Source organism: Parus major, chromosome 7, assembly GCF_001522545.3.
Source record: "Parus major isolate Abel chromosome 7, Parus_major1.1, whole genome shotgun sequence".
NCBI classification, from domain to species: Eukaryota; Metazoa; Chordata; class Aves; order Passeriformes; family Paridae; genus Parus; species Parus major.
In genome coordinates this window covers 12521644-12533932 of record NC_031776.1, presented here as the reverse complement: position 1 = coordinate 12533932, position 12289 = coordinate 12521644, and the positions used below count along the sequence as shown (strand labels likewise).

Here is a 12289-nt window from a genome sequence, read left to right as displayed (position 1 = left end):
ACAGGAGCAGAGGGTATGAACCACTGCCACCTGCTTGTTTAGGCTGTTGTGCCATGAGTCCTGTGGACTGACACAAATCTTATATGCCAAATTCACAAACAGCATGAACCCAAAAGTAGCATTGATTGAAGTTGGTGTATTTCAAGAACTCAGTTTCTTTCCAGATGAATTAGTCCTTGCTTGAACCTACTTGAAAAAATAAAATAAAAACAAGTGGTATATGTTACTGAGTTACTATTGTAGATTTAAAAAAAAAAAAAAATAGAAAAAAAGTACATGTAGTAGAAATAATTTTTTTAGTTTTGCAGAAATGAGTAGAACTTGCCTCATCTGTACAGATGTCCTTGTGCAGAGTATATGGGACAGGGTGACTGGTTTCCTGTTTTAGCATCCATCATTTCCACAGAGATCAAATGCTTCTCAAAATTTACAGCTTCATTCAGAGTAATAGGCTACAGATTAGTTCCATGTCAGCTATAAGTCTTAATGTTCTTCCCTGCTGCTATGTTGAGATAATGACAGCACTTTCTGGATCACTGGCAGAGTTCATATCCTGTATCTTATGGTAGATATTTCTTTGCCTTTCTCTACTTTTGTTTTGAACTGGTATTGATAAAAAGAGCACAGCCCTCTGTTTTCTTCTGCTGATCCTGGTACCTGATACATCCTCTCAGTTGCTTTTTTTTTGTTTTTGCTTTTCACCCATGGTCATCCATATGTTAGCAAAGCAAAGATCCGCCTTATGAGTGTGACTTCAAGAATTTATGCAGAGCCAAACAAAGTCTGACTTTGTACTGACCAGAGTTGCACTGCATGGGAGGCTTGCACTTGTGCTTAGAGCATAGTGTTAAAAATAAGCAAAACAAAATAAAAAAATTGTGGAAATAAATGTTGTGTTTTCCCTTCACAATGAACTGGAACACTTTTTTTGGAACATAACAGCAGATTGAAAATGAAGAAATCAATGGCTTCTAAATAAATCACCAGAAGGATGATTTTCCCTTTCTTTTAACAACCTTCTATACACACACACATTTTCCCTTACATTACCACAGTTCTCTAGAGAAGAATTTCTATATAATATTTTGTCAGAATCCATTTTCAATAGCGTTTGTTATTTTAACTATATTAAAAAGGTAATTTTTGTAATGTTAATATGAAATTGTTTTTTAATGTTGCATTAGAAAGTGTAAATCAGTGTGCTCTATGAAAACGAAAGGAAAGAAGGTGTCTTATTATCTATCTCCAACACCCTTACTTTCCATAAATCTTTATGCACTGTAGTGATTTAGGCTGTGCATAAATGTACTGTAAAAACTACAGCCATGGGAATTGTATGCAAACACATGAAAGTGTGGCTTGTTTTAACCCGAAGCAACATGAAATTGAATCATATGAATATATAGCAATTTTTTTGTGCATCAATTCAGGCAAAGTACCGTGTAGATTTATATTTGAGGATGTTGGTATAATAAGCCATGACCACTATCCCAAGGTGCTGCTTAATTCCCTCTTCTTTTCCCCATCAAAGGCAAAACCCCATAAATTTTAACTGATTAAGCTCTATAGCCTGAAGAAATGGGTATGTCCTTTACTTGATTTTAAATGTGAGTGAAATATTGTTTGCTGAAACATCATTAGACATACTTGGAGTCCCTTAACCTTGGGGCATATTTATTAAAATATGGGGCAACTTACTTATTTAGGAATAATTAACAAGTAAATGTGCAAGGTATAAGGTATGCAGTATTCTGCAAGGAAGCAAGTATTTAACTAAATGCTAATTTCTTTGTTAGTGAGGGGATGCATTCAATTACAGTTCATACTTTTAAAATGCCTCAAAACAAAGGGAAACCCATGTCCCGTATCCAGAAGGATGTGGAAAATGCAATCAAGATGCTATTAGCTGCTTCATGGTTTGCTCTGAAGCAGATTATTGTTACTCTGAGTGTAATTTCTGTAAACTGAAATAACTATCTCAAAACATAGGCAAATGAGGACCAGACAGAGCTAATGAAGATCGGTCTTTCAAGCAGTGTTTGGATTCAAATGCAATTAAAAGAGTACATTTGGGAGGTCTCTAGTGAGAGTTATGGTATTAGTGGGACAAAAAGTAGTTTGGTATTTTAAAGTCATTGTTTTGTTTACCATGTTGTATGTATGGAATACATTTATTTGTTTGCTTTGACTTGAAACCAATTTCAGAACTGCATTTAGGAGCTAGTTAGGTTTGTTACAGCACTAATGAGGAAATGGAGAAGACAGAGCAGAATTCTAACTCTTTTCAATATTACTGGCCTATAACAGTAATATAAAAATCATCTTTGGAAGAGAAAGACTTTTCAAAAACAAAAATGTTATGGGTTAAGGAAAAACTATATCACTTATGGCTGTGATTGTCTTTGGTATCAAGGGCCAAAAGAGATTTTAACATTATTCTAACTTACATCATGAGTAGCTTTCTAGTACTGTCAGACTAGATGTATATTTTCTGAGGCTCTCTGCAGAATCAATCTTTACAAATGAACACACTACCATTTTCATAGTTTAAATGACTCAAATTTCTGCTTGCAAGATCAAGATTTGTAAGTCAGAAATGAAACAAAATAATTTCCTAAGTGATAGGGACACTGTTAACTGAATTGAAATGAGATGGAAATTAGGTTTTCTCTGTATGAAAATGGAGGCTTTTAACAAGGCTAATTTTGTTACTCAGTTTTATACCAAATCAGTGCAGTTGAGGAGACAGTGAGTTGTGGCATAAAGGGAGAAGTGGGCAAAAGAGAATATCAACTGTTTGGACTGGTTTTGTAGAAATTGTCTAGGACTCAAGGAAGTTTGTTGTGGAGCAGACTGAGAGCACTGTATGCACTGTGATGGTGACACAGCTAGAACGTGTAACACATGCTTGAGGTGGTACTTCTTTAGGCTGCTTTAGCGTAAGTTTGAGTAGATCTGTTAAGGCAGTTAGATTATTAAAGTGTTAGGGGGAGAAAATAGCAATTAAGTTAATGTATAACTACTATAAGAAAGTAAAGATGATAATGAAGTAACTTTTAAGAACACTTGTGTAAATATGTTGTCTAAACTTTGTCTTAAATCTGTTCCCTATCAATGTTTTCAATCAGTGAATGACAGATTACATTAAGAACTTGTAGTTTAACCCTAGGAATTTGGAAGAAGTGTTAATGACATGCAGAAGACAGCGGGGGAGTTTTAGCCTAGTATGGTTTCTCTGGAACAGAGGTGAGAGAGGATAAGAAAAGACAACAAAAGTGTAAAAGAAGCCGTGATGGCCTCAATTAACAGTGTAACCTTCAAGAACAAGTAGTTATGGCACTACAAGAAAGTGAAGAAATTTGTATCGTGCCGACTGGGAAATTGTAAAACAATGGTTTTTTTCTGTCAGGAAAAAAACTTCCATTTAAAGCTAAATGTGCCCAGTGGACAGCCTCAACGGTACTGCTGCTTCTTCAACAAGTAGTAGCAATTGCAGATGCAAGCTTAAGCGTTTTCATTCTCATGTGCTGACACACAAGATGTATCCCTTGGGGATCTTCTCTGAATACAATTGAACTGAAGTATTAAATCAGTTCTAACAAAATTTTTCTCAAAAATCTAATTAAAGAAAACCTTGTACAGGGGAGAAGAAAGAATCCAGAATCGTGGTTTGTATGTGACTTATTCCTTTCTTTGAATGTACTGAACAGGGCATCCCAAATGTTGTGTTAGATGCCATTTTGGAAAAGGTTTACCTTTCTTTTTTCTTTCCTACTTCATAAGTATAATTTTTCCTTGGCCCTTGTGCAAGCTTTTTGGTAGTCTCTGCGCTTTTCATCACTGAAGTGAGCAGAAATCTGTTAAGGACTCCTAAACCTTCAAGAGTGAATAGCTGGTGGTTATCCAGGTCAGCCCAGAACAAATGCCCTTACATGGAGGAAAGGTGAGAGAGGGAATTACTGAAGGAAAATATTTTTTTACCCTTCCTGATACACACATTTTATTGCTACTGTAGATTTTAGCCTGTGGTCTTTGTATGTAGCACTTCAGGGCAAGCCTAGACCAGCAAGCAGCATTTTCTAAGTGGTGGTTGTGAGACAACAATTGGCACCATTTCACCAAGTGATTTATATCGCTCCTGGATGGGGAAACGTTTCACCCAGAAAATAAAACCAGCAGGAGAATTATGTCCTTGGCACAATCACTGACTAAAACTAATTGATGGTGCACTGTCTTTGTTATGATGAAAGGGCTGAGTAAGGATACAGTTCACCAGGAAAAAACAGTGACCCATTTGAGGCTTTGCTTTTTTTATATGTTTATACCATTTAAACTGATAGATTCAGAGAAGTGTGGATACATAATTTGTATAAGTAGTTTGGGAATACAGCCCTTGTGAATAGATTCATGTACAATAAGAAATTTATGTTTGACTTCCTATTAACTAATAAAGGTATTTGTTAGGAAATGTGTTTTCTAGGAAATTATTTTGTGTTTCAGTGTCTTACATTATTATTCCTCATTAATTGTAATTTTAATCCTTGTTTGCTTCTTTTCTGAGTGCAGAACTGCAGCTGGTCTTCAAAGGTACGTGTCAGTTTGTCCAGCAGAAACACACATGACATTCACATGTTTAGATTTTTTAGTATCTCTTAAGTGTGCAAAACTGATCCTTCACAAAGGGATCACTTAAGTTGAATAACAGCACCTTGTATCTTGTGAATGGTAGTGACTCTTTGGTTTGGGGAAAAATAATGCAATTGAACTGGGCAGAAGGAGGGAAATTGGTTATGACAGCTGGCAGCAGCATTGATTTGTGCTTCTCTAAACCACAGTTTAGAACTAGATTGTTGGCCTGTATGTAAGCCTGGACTGGATTTGACACAAACTTTGAGAAGTACAGAAGGTTGTTGTATACTAAACCGTTGGAAATTATGCAATTCAAATGAAATGGCTACCTTGGCTACCTTGAGCAGGGCACAGAAATGGCAGTCAAACCATTTATGTGAAGGACAGGAAGGCATTCTGGGTGCTTTTACTATTGCTAAACAATGCTATTTATTTTCTTGAGGCAAAACAGCACTCCAGTGTATTACCACAGGAAATACTAAAAAACTCTGATCATTCATGGCAAAAAGAGATGGGGTTCCTTACCCTCTGTCGTAATTGTTGGCACAGTTATAAAAAAATAGTATCAGCTGGGCAGATTTGTTTGGTTTAGTAATAGTCCATCTTTCATAATCTGTGGTCTTGCTAGGCCCCCAAACGTCCATGTTTTTATTAAGTAGCTGTAGAACTTCTTTCATCTTTTATTTCAGCAATTACTTTGAGTACTGACAGTGAATGCATAACTGGTTTCTGTGGTGAAAATGTGGTTCCTAAATAATAGATGTTACTTTAAAAGAGCCAGAGTGATTTCTACAGACAAAAATTACTAACTTCATGAACTAACAAATCCCTGGGGTTCCAAGGACATTTCAAAATGTGAAGTATTTGATTCACAAGTTAAGGGGAAGTATCTTCTTGTTTGTGAATCTGTTTGTTCTCTTGTATGAATCCTTCCCAGATTTTTGTTTGAGTTTTTCCTTTGGAGTCCCCAAATTTGACGGTTTCAATTTTTTTGAGATGTTATGCATTTAATAATTCTAGCTCAAGAGAATTTTTGTAATAATATTGTAATTCTAGTGTCTTCATAAAAAATAGTTACTTGTGTATATTCCCAAGTGTGATCTTGAACTGAAAAATTTCAGTTATTTGCAAAGTAATTATTTTTTGATGTTGGAACATAAAAATAATTAGAATTCTTTTTACTTGAGTTTTAAGAGTAGATGTTATTTTTTCCTTGTTTAAAATCTTTCAGGTGATTTTCTACAAAGACAGGCCAAAACTGGTATAATCATAGGAAAAAATTTCCTCTTAGTTCTTGCCTTTTTTCAAAGGTCAATAACTAGAGAAGGACTATTTTTGTCATAACTGAATGTATCAATTTTGAACAACGTGCAAAGAGGTGATTTCAAGTGGTATTTTGTGGAACAGGATGTCCCATGTACTCCCTCAATGAAATCTTTAGTTGCAAAGTTTTCAACCTCAGCATACAAATACAAATCTTCTCTTAGCTTTTCTGGTTTTGGGTTGGGTTTTTTTTCCTGTTGTCTTCTCTTTGTTTCTGGGGGGAAACAAGGGAAGGAATGGGATTCCTATCCAGTGGACTTTTCTGGGCTACTTCTGTTCAGTCTAATGAAAGATGGCCATCCTAGAAGGCTCTGCCTAAGCATAATAACCCATGAAATGAAAACTGCCCTGTGGAGGTGCACACGTATTTTGCTCAAACTTTGATATAGAACTTTAATATTTGCATTTCCCAGATTTTGTGCATGTGTGTGCTTAAACTCATAATGCTAACCTTGTATTTTGGTAAGATTATTTTTCATTTTTTAATAATTTTATTCTTCCTTTTTTCCCTCCAGTATTAAAATCTAATTTTTGTGTGTGAAGCTGGTGTGTAAAGTATGATTAAGTTAAATGGATTTATCCCTTTTAATAATGTAAAACTTAGTTTCAGGCAAACCAAGTCATCAGCATAGCTTTTAAAAAATACTGTCAACCTTGGGTTTTGTCTTTTTTTTAAAGTTCCTATGTACTGTAGCATTACCTGCTTTAAGTAATTACCATACATTATACTGGTTGCCACTAGTGACTGCTATAATTAAGGTTGTGAATCAGTTTCCATTATAATCCCTTGTTTTCACACAATCATAACTTGTCAAAACACTAACCTTTAGGACCAAAGTTTTCCACAGTTGTTTTGCTTAGAGAGAAATCTGTGGGGAGGGAGCAGGAAAAGGAATTTGAACTATCCTTATAGTAAATCCTTGTCCAGTCATTTTGCATTATAGGATCAACTCCTGCATAGCAAGGAGTTCTATAGTTATCATTTCCAGGGATTAAAAACATTGAAAGATCAAGGAGTGCAGAATTTCCTTGAATTTTGGTTGCACTTCTAATTTTGACTAGTCTTACTGTCATTTGCTTTAGCAGAACCTCTACGTAATGCTGCAAACAGAATTAGTCTTCCTTTATTAGTACCTATGTCCCATAAAAACTCTACACTATGTCAATTTGCTGATAATCAGGTGACAATTAGATCACAGAAGTAGAGAAGAGATCCACTGGTCACTTGTGGATTCATGACTACTATGAATCCCAGTCCTGAATTTGATGTTGATTTTTGAGGGTAAAAGCTTCCCTAAATGTGGAGAGGCAATATAAGAAAATATTTAGTGTTATTATTTTCCCAGTAGTAACTCCTAAATGTCGGTAACTACTGTACTGCTGTCTCCTAGGTATAGCAGGTTCTGGTATCATGTCAGATAACCCTCTATGTAAACTTTTTATAGTGACCACTATAAAGCTTGTTTAAGTTTGCATTTATGGAATTTTTGGTATGACTTGACAATTTATTTTATCATATAAAAAGATTATGTTTTAAGGCAAGTTATAAGGGAGCGCTTGGGCAGACAGAGTTGAAGGATAAGATTTCAACCCTAACATTCATTTCCTGTTCTTGTTTTATCATCCCTAACATTACATTTACCACTGTTTCTTTGCATAGAATTCATTTTAAGGAATAGTGATTGGTTCTTCCCCTCAGCTCTCCAGGAGAGTATTTTAATTAGTTTCTTGAGATATATGACGATAAACTGAATTTACTGAACAGAACTTCCAACTCCTCTTACATTCAGAATTTGCTTCTCCACTTCTGTCTGCAAATTGTTGCTACTGCAAACATCTTTCTTATAAGATGTGAAATACTACAAAGCTACAAATTTATAGACAAAATATAAAATAAAAAAAATGCATAAGTCATTAAAAATATCAGGGCTTGGGAGACCTTATTATCTGCAGAGGTCCCATGAGTCAGTGAGATGTCTTGCAGATGGGAAGGTTTCCACATCTGGATTCTTTTTACAATTGAAGTCTTTGATCTGAAATTGTTACAACTCTCCTATGCCCTGTGATTTGTCTGGCAAGATGAGTTATTTACAAGTGCAATTGCTCTTCTGACAACTCACTTTTGAGTGTGTAAGTTCTGAGGTCCTGATCTGTAACCCAAAAGGACTGCTGGTAGTCCTTTTATTGGTTTCAGAGGGCTTTGATTCAGATATGTAGACTTTGAAGCACCCCATGTGGATTAGGTAAAGAAAGGCTTTTTTTTAGATTATTATAATTTAAAGACTCAGGATGCTGTGTCTGAAATAATTTGACAGTGTTTCAAAGGCTTGTGAATTTAAATAAGTTTCTGATCTTTGTGTCTTTTCTTTTATTTCTCCAGTGGCAGATGAAAGCAAAGTTGGTTTGTTGGCCGGACACAAATCGGGTAAGCTGTCCTCCTATTCTGGAGAAAAAGTCAGCAACTTGAAAGTAGAACGGGCAGTAAATGAAATCAGCTTCCAGAAACTGTGGTGATGAAGACAATTGCAAATTGAGGCATTACTTTGTAAGCACTGAGTCCAAGTTGAACAATGATTAATCAGGAGTTGCTCTTAGCCAGGCAGTGTATGTAGCCAAATCATTATCAGGAGGAGCTATAACTTTATTTTTCAGTACAGGTGTTGTAAATTGAAGAAAATGCACTTTCAAATAAGTGGAAGTGCACTCTTGTGGAGTATAGAGACTTAAACAATACACAGTTGGAGAAATACAAGTATTTCTTTGCTTTTTCTTCTTGCTCTGAGTTATACTTCCATTACCTGGAATGTTGAAGACAACACTAAAAAATTTTACAGAGTAAAAAAAAAATGTTACAGCTTTTCCTTTTGTTGTGCTTGTGAAGGAGCAATAATTTTCAGGCAATCGTAATAAAAAACACAAAAACCATGCTGCAGTAACTGTACCTGCTTACTAAATAAGTTCTGCCAACCGTGCCATGGCATTGTACAGCTTGCAGCTGTTGCATTAAAAAAAAACTTCCAAGGCAATGTCACATAAGACTGTCATTTTTCATGAGCTGTGGGTAAGCTGACATGAGAAACCTTAAACTTCCTAGAAAACGTTAGTTATTCAGCAGCGTCTTCTGATGTTAGAAAATCCTGAAGGTTCAGCCTGCCCCTTTGTAGCACATTGTACATTGCCCTTTCCCACTCCATGATAGGTCTAAGCTGAATTCATGTAAAAGAAGGTCAGCTATGAGATTCCTGATTGTTTATGGTGTTCTTTCACTGTACAACTGGGTGTCCTTTAGTTCTCTGGTGTGGATTTTCCTTATCTGAAGACCTTTTCCTGAACTTAGTAGACAAATTCTTTTTAGATTTTTTTGGCATCTTTCCTAAGCCTGTGAAGTTCTTGGATTCTCTTTCTGAATCAGGGAATAGTTCATATGTCTTGTAATATTATCACTCCTGGGAAGAAAAAAAATCTTTCAACTTTCTCTTTTGGGAATGTGAAAGCTTCAAAGAAACAATCTTGTCAACTTGAAGAAGCTGAGGGTGTTGCCCTTGGGCTTTTCCCTGTTCAGAAAAATTACTACAAACATTGCAATATCATGCGGTTTACCAGAGATCAATGGGATTCACTGCTATCAAAGAATATGGGAGGGGTAAGATTATAACTCTTTGGCAGTCAATTGTTTTAGATACATTAAGCTTTGTAATATAATTTTTAGTAGCATTTGATCTTTCTTCTGCACACTTCTGCAGATTCTTGAAAACTGACTTTGAAAAGTTTTCTGTTTGAAGATACCTACAAATTTTATATGAACATGTGGACCTGTGTTTATTGAACTTTGACTTGTTTGCTTTACTTTTTCCTCACAGTTCTCTTACATATACCTAAGATCTTTCAGATCACCCAAGGAATAGATACAAAGATTCCTCAAGGCGTTTCTTTCTTTTCCCTTTAAGAATAAAATAATCTAGCTAACTTCTGAGACAGTTGGTGTGTAAATTATTTTTATTGGTCCTATTCACATTAAATACTGTTCAAATACCATTGAAAAACATTTCTCCTGCTCATGTTCCATTTCATAACTTTTCCTAAAGAGAAATCAAGCTGCTATTTTGGTTTCCACATTTTTCCATTCAAATATTTAATTTAAAGGTCTGTTCAAGAACATGGTGTTCTTTTTCTCTGGTTCCTTTTTACTCTATGTTTTCTGGAGTTATATGTCATATGTGCAATTGTCTGGCATTCAGTCCTACCACAGAACTTCTGTTTTAAACATCATTCATTGTGCTGTCTTCCTTGTAGGTACCTTAAGAATTTTAAAAGGAAGACATTGCAACTTCTTGTGCTGCAAGCAAAACACAGTTATTTTCTCATTACAAAATGAAGAGTTTCCATCCTATTCTAGACTTCAGGAAACTAAACGTATTTCTATACAGAATTAATTATCACCTACTAACAATCAATGCAATTATCCTATCTCTCCTTCAACATGACTTGTTCTATAAAATGCACAGCTGAGTAATTCTCTCTAGGGAAATATTCTTTCTATTTCTTCTGGGGCAGTGGCTCTTCAAGCATTTAGTCTCAGCTTTTGGAACAGCTACTTTATCCCTCACATACTACATGTTACTGAGCAGCAGCAGCAGGAGCTAGAGGCGTGCATTAATTTCCAAAAGCGTTATCACAATTCTCTGTAAGACTGAGGCATTAGAAAGTAGCTCTAGCCCGTCTGTCTCTTTGTATGCTGCACCCACAAACAGTGGTTCTGTTCCCCTCACCCTCCTTAAAAAGTAGATTTGATTTTTAGAAGTATGTCTGGACATATCCTGAGCTTGTAAGGATGTTCTATGGAAAGATGGCTGGAGCTTTGTTCCAAACACATATATGACCCTCACAGAAATCCACCTGTGGATTCTGGTTGTCATACCTGGCCTGTATTTCATCCTGCTGGATGGAAGACCCCTGCCATGGTTACAGGTGTTCTTAGCGTTGAAAATATTTTCCACAGTGCCATCAGAAAAAGCACTGGAGTTCTGTACTGATGCAGCCTCCTGGTTCTTTTCTGGGAAAAAAAACAGATTTCAGAGTTTGTGTGTGTGTGTGTAAGACAACTTCTCTGAGTCCTGTAAGAAGAATTTGTCCTCTGTAACCTTCCTGCCTTCCCGTGTGCTCAGCAATGGTATGCCAATACGAATGATGAGAATGAGAAGCAGACAGAAGTGGTGTCTCTGTTGTAAAGCAGAGAAGATCCTTGAAAATTCACAAAGATGAAAAATCAGCAGCTTTAGCTTAGTTTTTCATAAACTCCTACCTTTTTGTAAAAGCAGTTCTAGGATAGTTAAGAGAATATCCCTTATAAAGGGCAAGGCTTGCATATCAAATATAACCTGATTTATATAAAATACTGAAATTGAGTACCGAATTTTTTGAAGCTATTTTAAGTTTTTTCTAGAATTCTTTTTTTGTGTTCTGATTTACTGCTCAGACCACTTTTTAATATGTATTGACTGTCTGCTGAGGTCTCTGCTGACACAGCTCTTTCAGATGATGCAGTGCTGGAGAAAAGCTGATGAGTCTTTCTTTATGAGCGCTGACATATTAATTAGCAAAATGGTCAAAAAAGCTTTCCTATTTTTATTTTAATGTCACTAGACCATGCTTTTGGCTGGGGTTGTGTTTCAAGACAGTCTTGAGACAAGATGAGTAAGATCTTATTTTGTTGCCGGCTGCTATGTGAGGAACATGTGACTGGGCTATGGCTTAGTACCAGCAAGGCTGAGTGATAGGGGGTGGTTCTGTTACCCAGCTGAATTTGAATTAATGCTGTGTGGTTAAACCACAACATATGGCAAGAGATAGGGTTAGGACTTTAGTAGGAAAAGGCCCATTGGGATAGTTGGAAGGATGCTTCTGGTCAAGCTCTGCCCCTTACTGCTAATTTTGCTGCCAGTTCAGTTCCCACGTGGCTGTTGAGCCTGTAGGTAAGGGTTGGTGTTCTGGGAAAGAAGGCCTGGAGAGGCAGCTGTGCAGCTAAATCCTGCAAGGGCAGGCTGTCCTGGAGCCTCAGTGCCATCACAGCTGCACTGCTTCACGTGTGGGTGACAACATGTGAGTTGTGCTTAAACTGCAGTTCAGATGGAAAGTGGAGATAGTTTGGAATAATTTAGGTTAAAGGTCTTGGTGTATTGGTGTATCCTTTAATGCCAAGATGTATTCTGCATTAAGACATTTTACTGAGATGTTGTTAAAGCTAAGCATGAGCTATTGGAACACCAGGAAAATCCAGTGGTTTATGCATAGTTTTGTAGCACAAGAAGCTTCATTTTAATCAAGGAATCTAGGGGGG

The 12289-nt window shown here is 36.3% G+C and overlaps 1 protein-coding gene across 1 annotated transcript in view; it reads left to right on the top strand.

Moving 5' to 3' along the window:
• PARD3B (par-3 family cell polarity regulator beta) overlaps nt 1–12289 on the top strand; it is a 392350-nt gene that overhangs the window by 218371 nt on the left and 161690 nt on the right. The window contains exon 16 of the mRNA XM_015635105.3: nt 8333–8377. Within this exon, the coding sequence (XP_015490591.1) occupies nt 8333–8377 (45 nt within the window). The remainder of the gene's footprint in view (nt 1–8332; nt 8378–12289) is intronic.